The 18663-nt window shown below is 48.7% G+C and overlaps 1 protein-coding gene across 5 annotated transcripts in view; it reads left to right on the forward strand.

The window, feature by feature from the left end:
* Epac (Exchange protein directly activated by cAMP) overlaps positions 1–18663 on the forward strand; it is a 518190-nt gene that overhangs the window by 391935 nt on the left and 107592 nt on the right. Inside the window, exon 1 of one of the 5 annotated variants that reach the window (XM_089545786.1) lies at positions 13755–14227. The exons of the other annotated variants lie outside the window; for them this stretch is intronic. Coding sequence (XP_089401912.1) covers positions 14077–14227 — 151 coding nt within the window. The 5' untranslated portion in view covers positions 13755–14076. Of the gene's footprint in view, positions 1–13754; positions 14228–18663 lie in introns of those variants that run through there. 5 annotated transcript variants of the gene reach the window in all.

The following is an 18663-nucleotide window of genomic DNA, read 5'->3' on the forward strand; positions in this document are numbered from 1 at the left end:
GGGCTCAAAACGAATTGGGTAAACGACGCGGGAAACATGCCGCGGCGTACGCTCGACTGCCGAGGAACAAAAGATGGCTCGAACACGGTGGGACGACGAAGCGTCCGTATTTGAAATGCATGAGCGGCATTCGCCCTGAAGACGCCGCCTGCGTTCTTTTTCGTACCTGTTCCGTGCAGTACTCTAGAGGCTGGAGGCAATGCGGTACAACCCGATTAAGAGGTACACCTGAGTTCTGCTCCGAAAACCGTTCGATGGTTTTCTTGGCGCGTCCGGCACTGCGTTTGCCGTATCACATATCGTAGTCAGTTGAAGGCAGAAAGGCATAACTGACCCTAGTGAGGATGAAAGGGTGAAAGCACCTTGTGGTGCGGGAGAAGGCGCAAGTCGTTTCCAAGCTCTCACGTTCCGCAATGCTGCCCGCAACTATTATGTATTACACATGGGAAAAAATGAAAAAAGCCGCTTCGCGGCCTTTCGTTTCGAGTCAAGCGCGTGTACCGTCCGTGTTTGCTTTTGAACAAGACATATCATGCCGACGCTCTTTGAAGATAAAGGCAAACTGCGGAAATATTCGCGTGTCGTCCGCACGGACAGGAAGTCGCTCTGAAAAGGCTTCCGTGCATTGTGTATACTGTGCAACACTGATTTCACTGGCGTATATATTCTGATGAGACGCCAGCGCCATATGGGCCGGTGTATTAAGTTTGCTTTTATCGCGAGAAACGAATTTTTGAAGCGGAATCGAAAGTAGTATTCCTTGGAATACTTCAAAAAGTTTCCCGGCCGGAGCGTCCTCATGTGCGTTAAGTAAACACGCGCTCTTTGTCAAACTGCGGGAGAAACGCCGCGAGGAAATTCCTGAGATTGTAAAACCCGTCGTAGAATTGTAACATGGTTTTACTAGATATAATGTGTACGCTATGGGAGTTGTGCTGTACGATGACTGAGTGCGTGTAATGTCGCCACGTTCGCGGGCCATCAGCCTAGTGTTTACTATAAACGCTCCGCGTCTGCGCCGTTTACTGTATCCGTAGTCTTTCACTCTATCCGTATTCTTCGCTACACCGCGCGCTGCGTCTGACCAGAGAACTCCTCATAAGCCCTATCGGTGTCGCCTCTGTTTATATAGCAGTTTTCTTTTTGATCGCAGAATTGTTTTATCTGTTATCCGCAGAAAACTAGGCACGGTATGCACCCTTTGCTTGTTGTGCGCAGCTGTGCCCTATAACACGAACTTTATTTGCTTGAAATACTTTTCTGGTGATGCTTCGTCGCGCTGGCTGGTTTCACAAGCGAAGCACCCGCTTGCTCGAAAATGTGGCTTGGTTTTTTATTTAAAAATATATCTGATGAAATTCCCAAATTATGTTGCGCGGAAATCGTGCAAATGTTGTTCCGTGTTTTGTGGAAGCGGAAAAGCTCTTCCACAAAGAAATGAGAGCACCTTGGTGATGAAGGAGACTAGAGCCTCGATGGGCTAAAATCAATAGGCATGTTCTCAGCGAAATCGTGCAATCAAATTTTAGTACAAAAACATCCCATAATCAACACCACCGATGGTCGTGTGGAATAAATATACTTATTAGAAAGTGGTTAATAAAGTTTAGGCCGTCTTTGCTACCCAGAAATTCGCCCTGTGCAGGCTAATGGCACGTTCATTGCACTGTAACGGCTGATTGCGGAGAAAACAGGAAATAGGCTCGAAATTAACTTAAAATGTGTAATCTCTGCCGGTGTCAGGAGAGAACTGGGCAACAAAAGATGAGTTTTCAGGCTCTTTCTTTCTTCCTTTCTTTCTTTCTTTCTTTCTTTCTTTCTTTCTTTCTTTCTTTCTTTCTTTCTTTCTTTCTTTCTTTCTTTCTTTCTTTCTTTCTTTCTTTCTTTCTTTCTTTCTTTCTTTCTTTCTTTCCTTCTTTCTTTGTTTCTTTGTTTCTTTCTTTCTTTCTTTCTTTCTTCCTTCCTTCCTTGCTTCCTTCCTTTCTTTCTTTCTTTCTTCCTTTCTTTCTTTCTTTCTTTCTTTCTTCCTTCCTTCCTTCCTTTCTTTCTTTATTTATTTTGAACCATTTTTTTCTGTCATGGCAAAAACTGTGCAACAATGACTGCAATACGGTATCTACGCACAAGCTTCTTCTCGATTGGCTTAACGACTAGTTCTGCGCCCACACTGGCCTCTAACCTTCTCAAGGAATTCCGGACATTTAAAAGCATGATTTAGTGTTCACTTCCTGTTTTCGTGGCCAAATAAGAAGAACGGAAAATAAAACTAAAAAAAATGTACCCAGGGGGCTTCTGCGGAAAGGTCATCATAGCCGCTGCCTCATGCCATTTTCTCCGAGTCCGGACAAGTAGCACGGCAGGACCTGATTCAGTAATAAGGCTCTTCCTCGGGAGTCTCTATTCGCCGTAACGTTTTATTTTGTCGCCGTGTCTTTCCCGACATCCCGCACGTCGTTTTCCCATTTGGCTCCTACGTGCGACGTCCTCGTACACTGATCTGAATTTTATCCGCACTTTAAGGGATTTCTCCTGGGAGATACTGCTCCGGGAAGCGGCGTACCGCGGTTTGTCTCTGGCGTGGGTGTTCCACTGCGATGCGTGACATTGGGCTTCTTGGGTTCTTTTTGCCGTAGGGAACAATAGTCCAGTGTACGCTCATATGGCACTTATTGAATTTCACAGCGCGGAGTTCAAAAGAGAGAGGGTGTGAGAGGGAGAGCGAGAAAGAAAGAAAGTACCCCTGAGACTGGAGACCTAATGCAAGTGGTCTGTGTGTACCAAGGGCTGAGTTATGGCGTTTAGAACGGAACACAGCCGCGTGGTTGGGAAATAACTGCACCAACTTAGGGGCGCATTATAAGGGACAGCATTTTTATTTTTTTCACGTGCCTGCTTTCAGAGACCTTCGCAATCTGTTCATCGGTGTATGTTTCCAATTTTGTTTTGTATCGCTTTATAAAAGTCCCAAGCTTCAATTTAGTACTGTCTTCTTCTTACTTTCGTTCTTTCTCAGGCTTCTTCGCCCGCGTCTTTCTTACTTTTTTTTTTTGCAGGGAAATGTGTAATAGCTGCGTGCAAGTCATTTAGTACAAGCAATTTAGGGGGTACAACGGCAGCCGCGTAACGCGCAACGCGTTATGCGCAACACGTTATGCGCAACGCGTTGTGAGTAGCGCGTTATAGGTTACGCGTTAGATGGACACCGCCGCCACGTACCCGAAGCGCGACTACGATGTCCATTGACCCAGGAAGCCAGTTACGCTCTTTCTTTCCCCAAAACCAATGGAGTCTGGTTTTGAGAGGGTAAAATGCATAACGCCCTCAATTTGTAGGTGGACACCACCGCCAGCTCTAAGCGCGATTGAGGTGTCCCCAGACCCAGTGAGCCAGTGAACCCAGACCCAGTGAACCAACGGAGCGTTTAGACTGCGAATAAGTCAACACGTAGAACTACACTATTCGCTTCGTGCAAGCGGGCTTTGGCGTCCGTGACGTGTGCCGGGAACGCAATATTACCGAGCACCGCAAACGAAAGAATGCCGAGTATGCACGTTAACGTATAGATGCTAAAGCGGGCCTGTGAGACAACCAACACGGCAGGCGACTGTGAAACGGAAAAAGATTCAAGGGGCACTTTGGCTCTCTAAAGTACATCAAGGCGAAAGCCTTTCCTGGCGCACTGTTTGGCATTGACTGCGAGATTGTATGTGCTGTACTAGTGCTTTATTTGACTGCACACTTTGACTACACATTACAACAACACGCTTTGACTGCCGACTCTGACTGCTTCTTTAGCACGACTCTCTCTTTGCTTCGATGAATTCGTTTGTATCCATAGCTCTGTTCGCAGTAATGAGGTATGTAATGTGGTCACCCACGGACGCCTTACGCCCCCTATCGGAGCGGACGACCATTATTTTTTATTAGTTGTCGTCTGCTCCAGAAGGGGGAGTCAGGCATCCGTGAGTGACCTCATTACTTCGAATCCGCGCACTCTGACGTCATAACCATTTCGACCAACCGAAAAGCGTGACGCCTCTGCTGACAACCTTTTGTCGACAGCGATGAGGCATTAAAGGCTTTCGCCTTAAAATGGGCCTGCCACTCCCACTTCTCAGCAGCCAATGCCAATCATATCTCGCTGATTAGTGCACTAAGGCAGTAAGCTTAGATCAATTTTTTTCCTTGCCTGTATCGCCAACTTTTTGGTGTTGTTATCGTGCCGCCTTACTACCGCGCTCTTGTATTTAGAGAGCGCGCAGCAGTGCGGATTGCTGAACACTTGTACTTTGATATTACGAATTCATGCAAAGTCTGCTCCAGTATCTGGAGGTATAGCGGGTAATCAGTGATGGCGCTGAGTGAAGTGGCCGTGCAGACTGTGGCTCCGCATTTAAAAACGGTGATATACATCGGGTGCACATTTGCATATTTGATTGAAGCTCTGCTTCCGGTTTGAGCATTCATCTTCAGAAACTGTGTAACGGTCGTTGCGATGTTGAAGATAATGTTCTCTGGGAGAGGCCTTCCGCTGCTATGAACACCTGAATATGGGAGATAGTTGACAGTCAATGAATGATTGTCATAGGACAAGAACATTACGTTGGAATCGCCCCGAATATCATCCCTTTGCGATGCATGCCTTAGGTATGAGTTCCGTGGGAGCCGCATTCGCCCTTCCGCATTAAACTATGGATAGAAAAAAAATGGTTTAGTATACACAGGATGGTCTGGAAGACGCGCTACTATCTAGCTAATTTCCCGAAGAAGAGAACAGAGCTAGGAAACTAGACGTACGTCCAAGGCTATGATTTAAAAACGAAGCCGCTGTTCAGGCACTGAAAGTAGCCGGGCTCGTGTGAACGTACGACAAATTTGGAGCAATGTGGAGTCCATGGTGGCGGTTTTATTTGTATCATAAAATATTTGTTCGTTTTGGATACGCTCATTCAGGATCGCACATTAAACAAGGGGCGCTTCACCGCATCGCTTAGCCGTCTGGAGAAAGCAGAAAAAAAAAGCAAATCTAGGGGTTAACGTCCCGAAGTGACACGTAGGCTAAGAGGGACGCCATAATGGAGGACTCTTAATGAATTTGGACCACCTGATGTTCATCAACGTGCGCTGACATCACACAACCGAATGGAGCTTTTCTATTTCGTCTCCATCAAAATATGGTTGGGTCGAACCCGCGACGTTGAGTTCAGCAGCCGAACGCCAACGCCACTAAGCCACCGCGGCGGGTTAATTAAATTGGTAGTTTGTTTTTTGAGGAAAGGAAATGGCGCAGTATCTGTCTCACATATCTAGGTCGACACCTGAACCGGGCCGTAAGGGAAGTTAGGAAGGTGGGAGTGAGAGAAGAGATAAAGAGTTGCAGTAGTGGTTGCCTCCGGAATAATTTTTACCACCTGGGGATCTTTAACGAGCACTGACATCGCACAGCACACGGGCGCCTTTTGCGTTTTGCCTCCATCGAAACGCGGCCGCCGCGGTCGGGTTCGAACCCGAGTACTCCGGCTCGATAGACGGGCGCCTTAACGAAAAAAATAAATAAGATTCCATCACAGTGCACTCGCCCAAGGTGTCACCCATGACTAAAAGCCCGATGTAACTGAAATCTCCGAGCGCCTGCTGGCTATTCCAAAAGTTTGTCTTCCCTGGCAGACAGGATTTTTCAAAACCGACAAAGTGGTACAATATACATTGACAGGAAGGCTGATGGCTATCAGGAAGGAGCACGTTGAAGAACGCTTCGAGGAGCGCGAGGAACCCTTACACCGCTTGGTTGGAAATATTTCTTTACTAACTAAGAAGCTAGACAGGGGGAGGGGGGTACGTCCTGGTTAGAAGATGCACATAAAAGCACGCACTGACGCAAGCACATATATGCCACATGCACGTAATAACCTACCGGATTCAAAAGCGAGCACTACTATATCGAGTGCGTAGCGCGGCACCATTTGGTAAGCAACTGCTGAATATGCATTTCGTGGGCCTTTTGTGTACCAACACGGATCGCCATAGTTGCGCGCAACAGATGCAGGAGAAAAGACGAAAGATTGCGTTCTGTTCATGAAAAGTTTTTTTTCTATTCCAGTTTTATAACGTGCACAGAAACAGAGGTCACCCCGTTTATGCACACGTACAGTCGCGGCCATAATATCACGGACCACGCCTTAGCTATCAAACTCTTCTCAAGCCTTAAATAACAAAAAATCATTAAGTAATTTATTCATACGTTAGCACATGCCGCTCGTGTTCTCGCGTATAAGCCCAAAAAGCCGCCGTGTTCCTTCTCTACGCAGCGCGTACGAAAAATTAAAAAAACCGAAGCATGCTCCGTAGTATTTTGGTGCCACCTGAACATAAATTTTGGTCGGCAGCGGAAAGGTTCAACGAATCGCTTTTTTCACCAGATGAGTCTTTGTACCGCTTTATAAACAAGGCTCCGACGACGCAGTGAGAGCAGGTGCGTCTGTCTTTGAAAACGAAGCTTGCTTGAATACCTTCCGGTCCTCGACCGAACACCTCCGTTGGTAGAGGGAAAGCGACTGCCACAGTTTGGAATCTGTTCGTGATTTCTTCTACCAAGGAAGGTAAGCGTAAATGTAAAACGGTCTACTCGCAGTGTCGAGCGGCACATGTGGCATCGACTATAAGCGAGTGACATGGGCCTCGAAAAGTATGCAAATTGCGAACATTCTAAGGCGCGTAGAAAGCATGAGTCCTATTGGCGGCGACGCAGTTCTGTGCGGTTGTTAAGCGACGAGAGGAAAAATAGCTTGGAAACACACGTGTGAGTTGAAGAGACAATGCGGGCAGCAGTATGTTTCGTATCGAAGCGCGTTGATATATTGCGCGGTGGCCGTCTACATACGTGGTTTTGGCAAGTATAGGGGCAAGGCTGGAAACTTCGATTGCCGAAAATATTTCTGAGTGTCATTCGAAGAATAAAAAAGGACGGAAGTGCAGATAGACAAAGAGAAGGCACGAAATACGGGATTTAAAATCAGTATTCGTAGAATGAGTGAGTGCATGAGTGAGTGAATAAATGTTTATTGAAGAGGATGGCGGCTGGAGCACATGTGGCCGGCCCCAGTGCAGGGCTCCGGAGGCTTCAGCAGATCTTCTGGTGATGAGAAGGATTGCTGCCTGGTCGTTGAGGCGTGCGCTGGCCAGCTTTACCTTCCACAACTCCTGGGCCGCACTATGCCGCTTTAGAAAAGGGGGGGGGGGGGATGTTCACGTGGTATGTTTTAGGATTGGTGTGTCGCCGCACCATGGACATTTGTCTTCCTAAGGTGTTGGGTGTAGGCGATGTAAATAGTGTTGGTTGGGATAGGTGTTTCAAGGCGCAGTAGAAGTCAGGAGCTAGTCTTCAGAGGAAGAGGAGGAATTAGAGAAAGGGTAGAGGCGTCTATTAAGGCGTTAGTTTTTTAGTTGTGGCGACGTCGTAGAGATATCGCTCAATTGTGTCTCCGCACTCTGGTCATGTAGCTTGAAACTGGGTAACAGAGAAAAGTAAACCGGCGAAAACCTCTGCTTCTCGTGGGAATCGAAGAAGACTTTGTGTTGTACAAATAGTTCTCCGCGGTAAAAAGCCAGCTAATACGTAACCAGTCTCATCAACTGTGCTAATCATTTTCTGGTGCTAAATCATCACCACTTTCATCATGATCATTATCAGCCCAACTATGCCCATTTCTGGACAAAGCCCCTTTTCCCACAGTTCTTCAGTTTACCCTGTCCTGCGCCATCTGCAAAAAAATCCCCCCCCCCCCCCCCCCCCCGCTTGCTTCCTTATCTTATCCGGCCGCTTGTCCTCTGTGCTGAAGGCGCAATACAGAAAAAAAGGCACACGCGAAAGTGAAGTAGTCTCGCCTGTTGGAAGCCAATGGCAGCTTGCATTGCGCAAGCCTTTAGGCACGTGCGCTAGATGTCATTACGTTTGTTCTTGTTTTTTTCCATCAATGCGACCTCCTTGTTGTACTGCCTGATATTTCTGTACCAAAATGTGCGGCCGAATTCACTCAGCTATATCCGCACAGCTTCATAGGCTCGATCCGTTTTTGATTGACGGGGGGCCGGAGATATCGTGATCGGCTGGCTACAATCTCGGAGCTAGCTCGGTTATTTAGACGTAAGATACAACCGGCGAATCTGACCCCTGCAGAGATATGTCCTAAATACTCTTCCGCTTTGTTTTTGCGCTTTCCACTCTCCCTGTGGCATGCGGGGTGAAAACAGCGTACCCACGTGAGGTTCATTTCTGTTCGTGATGGGAGAAGTACGAACACAATTGGGCAGTCACGCCGTGCGGGGTGCCTCGCCTCCTGACCTGAATCAGTCCCGGCTGTCACGGGACAACTGGTGACCGCTTCGGCCGTACAGTAGGTGCTGCATCCGGGTCCGGTTTCGCGATCTCGTTACTTTATGGCTAAGTTCACTCGTTCGTGCGCCTTCACATTGCGTGAGCTCGCTTTTGCGCGCCGTCCGCCAGCTCCTGTCAACGTCCTCCCGCGACGCTCGAAGAGGGCGACGCGGGCGATGACTTCATGCACGGCGGCTGTCTGCCGGAAGCGAGGGCGGAAGTGCTTTCGGTTGGATGTCCGCGCTGCGCGCTCAGTTGGGAGCTGTCTCGACGCAGCGTGCCTCTGTTGTGCTTTAAAAAGTGTGGTTACTTTGAAGAGAAGTTGGATCTGTAGGAATGAGGTGATGGGTAAGAATACTCCATGTTTAAGACTAGAAGGCAGACGGACTACTTTGCCCTCCACTTGAAGCAATATTACTACGCGCAGCCACTTCGTATGCTCAGGAGTGCAAACCGCTGGGCTAGTTGGTTCATATTGCACAGAAAGGGAACCAGCGAAAACAGACGCAAGACAAGAACAAAGAAGGCACACACCAGCGTTGGGGTGTGTGCCTTCTTTGTTCTTGTCTTGCGTCTGTTTTCGCGGGTTCCCTTTCTATGCACTTCGTATGCCTGCGTAGGGACAAATATAATATTTGAAATAGGGGCACTATTTCTTTTGTCTGAAGATGAAAAGTGCTAGAAATAACCCGCAGGGCAACCCAGCTGTGACCACGGTGTTCTGTACGCTGCGGAGAGAGAAAGAAGAAAGCAGGATTGCCTTTTACCAGTTCCAACCTGTCGCTTTGTGCTGCATGATGTCCCAACAAATTCAACGCTGCCAGAAACCGTGTGAGCAAGAGCAGACTGTCTTCTCTCCGCCTCTACTTGACTAGCAGCATCCAGGGGCCTTGGCGCGCAATTAAGTGCAGTGCCCAACCACTATTGTGCCGACAACGAATGCTTCTCGCTGAGAATAAGTGTCTCAACTTTACGCACCTTTTGTTATTTCTTCGCACTTTGACTCCTCAGCACTTTGACACCATTCAGTACGAGGCCCCGACTCGCTCTCGTGGCTTTTTTCTGCTCTTGTTTTCTTTCCACGCGCCGAAAAGAAAGCATATGCTGCTACAGAAAAGACGGAGCTGTCGACCTAGATTCGACTTGACTTATGGTCGCATAATTGCGGCGCCTTCGCGACCAGGTGTGAGGCTGCATGCCGTATAGGTGGCAACGTTTAGGACCACTTTAGCTCCGAACTGTCTCGGAACTCGTCGCTGTGACGGGACAACTATCCACTGGCGGATTACGCTAAAGGAGTCCAGTCCGGCGCCGCGTTCCTCGGCTCGAAAGCTGGGCGGGCGACGACATAGTTGGTGCTGTGCCACACTGTCGGCGGCGGCGACGCGGGCGGTCCGTGTTCTGAGCGACACGGTCAGGAAGTGGGCCGCAGCGGCTGCCTTGTGCCGGGCCGTGCATTGTGCGGCTATGTTTAGGAAGCTGGCGTTTAAAAGAAAAGGGGGAGGTGGGGGGACCTCGGGCCGGAAGCAGCGACCCAAGTACAGCATGGGATCGTTGTACTTTTCCTTTTTTGTTGCCCTCACTGCCATGGTGCTGCTGTTTCTGCCGCTACTATGCGTATACTGTTCCCGCATGTGTCTTTCAAGCGAAAGCGTATTCATGCTTGCCTGGAAGTCGCTGAGAATAGATGGCTTTTGTTCCCATCCGGGCGCCGCCACCGGCTTGTTTTATATGCGCACGCAAACGAGCATGGCCGAGAACGCGGGCAGCGCCAACATTTGTTCGTAGTCCTTCCTGCGTGTCACGTTGTTGCGTTGATGCCGGGTCTTTCTTTGTTTTTGCTATTCGGCTCGCTTGTCGTGAATGCTTTATTTCGGGGTTCGGATCAGGCGAACTATGTCGTCGCGGAACTTCCGGGCATAGTTGACATGTTGGGTTGTTGCTTCCAGTCATACTAGTGGGGGCCCTGTGTGAGATGAATGTTCGTTGGAGTGGTTTGGTTTCAAGTGAATGGTGCAAGGGTAGTTGAAGACATCGATGGTGGGCAAGCTGCTTGGATTCGTATCTGCATTGGAGGCGCTTTAGTGTGGGGCTGAAGGAGAACTTTAAGATGGAATGCACTGATTCACTTAGAAACAGTGAAGCACAAATCATCCACCTGCTACACGTCATCCAAAGGAGTCTTTACATGCATGCGTTGCACGGTGATCTCGGCATGTATGTACTGGCGAACAACAAGACAAGAAGGCCATCAGCAGTAGAAACCTAACATCTGACTAAAGGCCGTCTCTTTGTAGACAGCGCTCATTAGTGCGAACTTAATTATTTTCACGGGGCTACATTTATACCTCAAAGTAATTGTGCGTTCCGGAGTAAGGGCTTTATATTTATCCGGATGCCCCCATGCATGCCACTGATGCTGCGAAGAACTCGGAAACTCTTATAGCTTAACACACCGTCCTGCTAACGAAATAAGCGTGTTCATTCTACTAGAATAGCACTTTCTGCCTCATCTTATCAAGTGCGAAAGTTTTCTCAAATATATTTTGCTTTAGTAACATTCTTTGTTGAAAGAGGTGCGTGTTTTACACGGCAGCGCTCAAGCGAAGCTGTGTCGCGAGAGGTGGTCCCTGAATACCTGAGAGGGGGCAGGGATTGGAATCAGAGGTCAATACCCCAAGTTTTACTGGGTTGAAGATCTCGTCAAGATGGTGTGTATAAGACAGGCAAAAAGAAATGTAAAACCTACAGCTAGGAACAGAGCGGGGGACAGGGACACGGGAAGTTACACTAGAAGGTCCCAGCAGGCTTCTGATTACAAGCGCATGGCGAAGGTCGTTTACGACTCGGTGTCTTGGAACGTCGAGCCGGTCATATATGCGCTCGTTTCGAGCGCCGCCCTAGCTCTTCTGTGCCGATCATGAACAAAAAAAAAAAAGAAAGGCACGACGATATATACAGGAACAACAACGTAGAGACGGGAACAGCGACGACAGGGCCTTCATTACGAAGAGGCAGCTGCCGAAAAGCACGCGAAGGCGCTAGCGAAGGTAGAAAGGCACTATCGAGGGCGTGCGCTGGTTAAGACCTGATGCCCTTGGGAGAGAGCCGTAAATGGCGCTCTCCCCTTCTCGGCCCATACCAACCCTGTTTAACCTCAGAACTGGCGCGCGTTTCGAGAGCACAACACCGCTGAGGGACTCGAGGGGAGGTCAGCGCAGTGCCAACTCAGGCGTTTCACCGCGGTCACGAGGAAAGAAAGCTTCGCGCACCGTCTCCTTATCCGTGTTAATAACCTCGCTGGCTGGCGTGGAGATGCCTTGTCCTCCTCCTCCGCATCAGTTTGCCCTCCGTTTTATAGGCGAACACAGACCTCGGCATACTTGCCTGCAGCGGCGCGCGTGAAAGAAAGAAAGGAAGAAAGAAAGAGAGAAAGAAAGAAAGAGAGGAAGAAAGAAAGAAATAAAGAAAGAAGGAAAGAAAGAAAGAGAGAAAGAAAGAAATAAAGAAAGAAAGAAGGAAAGGAAGAGAGAAAGAAACAAAGAAAAAAGAAAGAGAGAAAGAAAGAAAGAAAGAAAAAAGAAAGAAAGAAAGAAAGAAAGAAAGAAAGAAAGAAAGAAAGAAAGAAAGAAAGAAAGAAAGAAAGAAAGAAAGAAAGAAAGAAAGAAAGAAAGAAAGAAAGTGGGTGCTTGCGCTCTTGCTTCGTCTCCGCAACCGGGCAGGAACGGAGAGATTTCGCTTTCTTTGCGCCGAAGTGAAGCGTTCTGTAGACGTGTCCGTGGAGGCAAGCCAGTAAGACCCTAACCTCCATTTTAAAGCTCAACAACCTCCCTTCAACCCGTTCGCTGGTTCTTTTAAGAGAAGTGTGTCGTAGGGTTGTATGTAACCTATAAACCACTCCTCCAGTTTAGCAATGAACTTTGGTTGCTGAAAGTTTATAGAGTCCGTGGGAGTACAACTGGGGACATGTCTTTTCATGAGCTCTCCGGGCACGTCAGTAACTAAATCTTTTTCTGTTCGCTTCTGTGTGCAAGTGCAGCGAAAGGAAGAAGTAAGTTCTGCTGTTCGTACAGTCGCGAGCAAAAAATATTAGCACAGATCACTGGCGATTAGAATTCGTATATCTCACCACGCGGCGCTGCGGTACGCAGACCAACTTATCGGGCCGTTTCCATGTTTTGCAGCCTAGGGGGGGACGGCAGGAAGTAAGCTTTATCAAGCGTGCACCCCCGGTCGTTGAAGTGCCAACCCTACGTGACTGCGCATGCGGCATTTATTTTGGCTCGGTTATCAAGCAAAGATCGCTTCTTTTTATTACTGATTTTTTTATGTCCGCGATGGTTTGTCAAAAGGAACTCGCGGGAACAATAGCTGATAGCGCTGCTTTTAGCCAGTAATTTTGCTCGTCCGTGGCAGTCCACTGAACCCCCCTAATACTGTAGAATGGGAACGGACCGGCACTCTCGTTATCAGCCTCTTCGGCACCCGCAGCGCCACGTGTTGTCATTCCGGCGCTCTGGTGTTCCGTTTCGTGTGCTAATCTTTTTTACCCGCGACTGTACATCTTTGCGAAGCCGCGTCTGACTTAGATGAAAAAAAAAAAAGACATAAAGTCGTCGCCTGAAAACAGTGGCACTATTATAAGGTCACGTGTGAACGCCGCATGCTACATAAATCTGGCGATGCTCTGTCGTCAAAATAAGTCCTAATCTCGAAACCGTGTCCAACACGAACATGCTGACAGAGACACTCCACTCCTCGGTCGTGTCAGGCTGGCTCTCAGCCGCCCACACCGACAGCGCCCTCTAGCATGGAAGTAAGACATCCCTCGTCTTGACTTGGAGCGAGGAGTACTCAACCTTCCCTCTTACTTGCTAACACCCACCTTATATGCCGCCTACGCGAGCAGACCTCTCTGCACTGGATCCCTCTTTGTATCATGTTTTCGCGCGCTTCCTCCCGTCACTGCGAGCTCCCGAGTATCAACATCGAGACGTCAGTGGGCGGAAGTTCGTCCTCTTCATTTATGTGAGCTGCGCGCGTTTAATCGAAAAGAAGAGAGAGTTCCCGCCTCTCTGCGCGTTGCTACAGCAACCTCCCAAACGCTTTTCCCGCCAAGACGAACCCCTGCCTGGCGCGAGATGGAAGAGGCACTGCGTTTCCTCCTTGCGCGCACCCCGCAACCTGCAGCCGTATGGAGCCGAACGAACGGTTCTTCTCTTACCTCCGTGACGTCGCACGACGTCACGCTCTCTCGCTCGCTCTCTTTCGTTCGGCGCACATGTTAGCGCAGACACCTCCTCTCTCAATCGGCGCCTTCTGCTGCTGCCCATGGAGAAAGAGAGAGGAGAAGGAGAAAGAGGAGAGTGGAGGGGGCGTCGTTGCTCCTCGGCGCCTCGTTCGGCGCTTCGCTTTCGATTTCGTTGTGTGGCCGGCCAAGTTGCCGGTGCGACGCGGCGTCTGCTCGGTGCGTGCAGTACGACCGCCCGTAGTTGTAGAGCGCTAGCCCGCGCCAACGCGAGTAGGGCCCCCTCCCCATTAGAGCCGGCGTGAAACGCGTGACTTGCTGTGCCTTCTTTTGCTCGCGAAGAAATTTGTTTTTTCCCCTTCTGCTCGTCTTTCCCGACGGTGCATCGTAGTGCGCGTGTGTGTGCGCGTTCGTTTGACTTTGTTGTGCGCGCGTGCGGTGGTGCGTCGGCGAGATGGCAGCCTGCCTGAAGGGCTGCCTGCAGCATTGCAGCGGATGCCTTTACGGATACCTGAGCCAGCTGTACGCTCCGCGCAAAGTGAACACGCCGCTGTCGGCGACCGAGAGTAGGAAGGCCTCATCGTCCGACGTCGTCTTCGACTGGGGTGAGACGACGCACCTATTCGCTCTCTGCGTGGCTTGCGCGATCGCGTCGTCTCCGCGGACTGGCGCAGCGATGTTTGGTGCCGTAACTGAAAATTCGCTTATTTGGACCCAATAAGTTCTTATTTCTGGCCTCTTTTTACCCGCAGGAAATTTGGAAAAAGAAAAGACGAAATTTTGCTGTTTTGAGATTCGGCCAAAACCCACGCTGTTTGCCTTCTGACCGAGAATTTACTTCTTAAATTCCTCGGAGAAGAAATAATTTCCCGAATAGAATACAACTCGGCACTGAGAGCTTGGTGTTCAAGGCGGTGCGAAAAAAATACACACAAGAACACTGTTTTTTCGCGCTTGCGGCTCGGGAACCTAGCGAAAAAGAAACAATGTAGCTATCAACAGGACATGCGTTAGTTTTGCTTCCATTTAAAATTATATTGATATCTTTGTCTTTTGGGCCTTCCCGTACGTTGCCCTCTATTTTCGAAGCCTGTCTAAGCCTGTCTCATGCATTCGTGCAAAAAATAAAATAAAGTTGAGGCAGAAAACTTCTCTTTCTCTCTGCACGAAAACAACGAACCGAGCAGATCTTGCTCTTGTTCGAGCTGGCAGTTGTTTTTCGATTAGGTTTCCTCTTTCTTTTTTGGTGGATAAGGATCGTGAAACGTCAGGTTATTAAGTCGCAGTCCCGGGTTGTCCGCAGTTGAAGAGCGGAGCGCTTCAGTCGGACTGTCAAGCTTGGTCCATCGTTGACAAGAATTTGCCTGCGCCTCGTGTCATGGCAGCTTGCAGTGGCGGCTGCAGTGATGAACTCAGCGAAGAGAATCGTCGGCTGCCGCTTGCATCAAACGGCCATTTGCGCTTTCGTGGCTTCGCACTAAATTCGCTTGCACCATCCTGGTTCGCAGCTGCTCGAAATGAGAGCGTTCGTTTTTAAAATCAGATCTAGATTCAAAGAAACACTTCGTAACCAGACGCGTGACTGTAATTTATTGCTTATCCATATCCATCGTTTTCACTCTATAATGAGCTCCGAGAACTTCGCTGACTCTGCAAATTGAAAAAAAAAGAGCACAAAAAAGAAACAAAGGTGAACGAATCGGCGCGTATAGTCGGGTCTGCTTACTCGGCATGCTTCGAACCAGAGCAAAGCTGAAGCTGTGATTTGTAACGCTGACATAAGCATTCCCAAATCCCGAAATAATTGATCACCGCTGCCAAGTGTTTCCATTATTCCTTAGAATATTTGCCGAGGCTCGACGAAACAAGAAGCGTATGCGCTTTTGCCTGCGTCGGCCAAGAAAACAGTGACTCATGCATTGTTTCTTTTCTTCTTGCGCCCTAGGTTCGGTTCTATGTCCCCCCCCCCCCCCCCCCCCCCCAATCCATGCAGTTTCTTTTTAGTGCCAGTTCTTGTCCGTCTGTCGTCCGCTGATGACAGTGCGCGTCTCTGTCAAAACAAGCGCGAGTGTGTCACAGTGAGACAATGCTCTCCGTCCTCGGCCTGACCCTGCGGTCAAACCAATATGGGTCTGTAGTTTCCTCGCCAATGCTTTCGATGCGGTTTAACCTAAACTATCAATTCAAATCGCGCTGCTAATGGTTGTTCAGTCGCCCCACGTTTATTCATGTGCTTCATGATGTGTTTTCGCAAGCATTGGATACCTTTCTCCATCTTGTTTCAGTACGTTGAGATTGATTCGATTGAGATTCGATATGATTGCTGCGCCTGCTAGCTTTCGAAAGGTTCACGACGTTCTCGTTCCTACGCTGCTCAAGGCAGCTCAAGAAGTAATGACAGCCATTGTCTTAAGCACTGGCTCAGACGGAAGCAGCACCATTGTTTCACAGCATGCTAGCATTGTCTGTACTCCTCTACGCGGGGGTTCAAAAGCCTTCATGCAGTGACGTGCGCGTCCCGAGGCTGACACGTACGACGGGTAAGATCGCTGCCTTCGTGCGCTGATCAAGCGTCACGGGGATTCGCTACAGCCTGCGGAACTTGGACTTTTGTCTGCACGGTATACGATTCGATTCGGCTGATTCACGTGGGTATAAGCGAGTGAAAGCAGCGTTTCGACCCCTCGCGTCGATTCACCGTTATAACCGCAGTTCGTATACGTCTACTACAGCTCGAAGAAAAAAGCGTTACTTATTGCTAGTTTCAGTGATTTAATTATATATGTTAATAACGGATTCTGTTCTCTTACTGAGCCATCTTCCTCTTATGAAGTATTCGATTCATTGACTCTATAGTGCATAGGCTCATTTCGAATCGTCATTTCTTACGAAACGCTTAGTGTGATACCAGGAGGGTGGGTGTGCAGAAGCTTTGGGGCATGGTGTCCCGCGATGCTATAGAGCTTTGGGAACCTGCACCTGTCACTTCTTTGCAAGGGGACCGCGCCAAGTCAGGAATGAATTTTTCTAAGCGATTCATCGGAAGCGGCAGTGCTGGTCGAATGCCTCAATTTTGTGCGCTTTTGCTGCCTTTTGGGAGCCGCATATTATATCGCAAGAAAAGACTGCAGTGGGTACAAAGAAAAGAAAAGGGAATGTGGGGGGAGGGGGGGGGGTGCATTCCGCGTGAGTTTTTGGGCCATAGTTGACAAACCGCAGTGCAGAATCGCACCTTATGGAGTGGGCTCTGTGCATCCGAAGCAGCCGGAGAAACGAATTCTGGGAGGCCGGCAGCGACAGGCACGTCTAATCGAAGTAGACGGAGTGTATTCACCGCCTCAGCTGGTGTGATGGCAGATATCCAAGTGTATAGCTATGTTTTACTTCCCCGAGGCGTGATTTCTAGACGACAAAGCAATATAAATCTGACCTGTGAGTTTGCGAGTGTAGGTCGAAAGAAAATTTTGTCAGTATCCTTACTAGTTGGTGACAAGTATAGATCATATGTCTGATGTTTTAGCTGTCTCAATGCAGCCTTTTAAACCATTGGCGTAACTCAGGAAAGGGGCATGCATTTTTTTCCCGCCTCAGCTTCTCAACGCGAGACGCATAGATACAACGTTCTGTTCCGGTAGGACGAAACCGGCGTAGCAAATTTTTCTTATTCTCCAAATTTTCCTTAACTATTGGTTACTACGTGTGTATTTTTTAGACGTTTTGATACTCTGTTCTAGCTGAGGAGGGGGAGATACAAAGTAAACGCAGAGGAGCATTAAGAGCAGGACTGCTAGGTATGCGTTAGTGCAGAAAAAAAATTCTTTACTAGGGACTAGCTAAGTCAGTACATATATGACAGTAACAAACTAAACTGACACGTCCTAGGAGCCCAAACCCTCAGGTACACAATATGCCTCCATGCCTTGCACAATCAGTCGTTTTCTATGTACAACACAACAAAACGCTTTCCGGCGGCTTTTCATAGCCCGACAAGCGACACCGTCACAACAGGAACACTTCCTAGATGCACCGTTATATACAACAATGCTTAGGCGCTACTTTTAAATGTGATTGGTCGGCGTTTGCCATTCCTTTGTTTTTCGATTTAAGCCATGTTTCCTGGTGCTCCTGTCACCAGGAGATCTCGTGATGTGGACGGTACATGACAAGGGTATGTCACGCGCTAATGCGCCAAGCCGCGGCGACATCTCTTCGCAAACAGGGCTGACTCGTTGTAGCTGCATGTCTGTGCCAAGCGGTCTGAGCTAAAAGAGAAGCACACTTGCGGCAGTTCCGCAGCTGGGAGAACTTAATACCCGCCTCGAAAAATAGAACCACCAGGCATGCGTTTTATGTGAAACCAGCGAAATAGTAATAATATCCACGTCACAGTTAACGTCGACGCCGAATGGCCTATCGTGGTGATGCGTGACAATATTCGCATCAAACGCGTGACTGAGGCGAACAAAAAGATCGCAGTTACTCTGTTCAAATACACGTAGTTATTTTCTTCTGGCTCTCTCTCTCTTGTCTGCTTTCGCCAGAGAAGTATAGTGAACTGCTTTCTCTTGCTGCGGTTCTCCCTGCCTTACTTCTTTCCGTCTATTCTATCTCTCTCTACGTCCAACTTTCGCGATAAACGCGCTGCGTTTTCGCATTGTTTGTCTTCGCGCTTATCTGAAACCAATACTCGTTAGCGGTCCCGCTGTAGAGATCGGTAATGGTTTCTTTTTGCGCTTAATTCGTTATTGAAGTCAGAATTGCGGAAGCGGCAGCACTGAGTGTTCGCACATTAACTCCAAAATGTTTTGAATCTAACGCAGTCGCACCCCCCCCCCCCCCCCCCACCCCTCGTTTCCCAAAGCTTAATCAAGGCAATCATTATTTGGCTCCAAAGCATATCGCGGGAAGACCGTTAAAGAAAAGTCTTCATTTAGGTTGCAGAGTTTGATGGCACGCAATTTTTTTTCTCTCTCGATTTACGCGACGTCGTATAAAAGGATCCGAGCCTCTACCGTCGACGTATTGACATCGATCTCGTGAG

Source organism: Amblyomma mixtum, chromosome 5 (genome assembly GCF_055824585.1).
Source record: "Amblyomma mixtum isolate Tamu chromosome 5, ASM5582458v1, whole genome shotgun sequence".
Lineage (NCBI taxonomy): Eukaryota > Metazoa > Arthropoda > Arachnida > Ixodida > Ixodidae > Amblyomma > Amblyomma mixtum.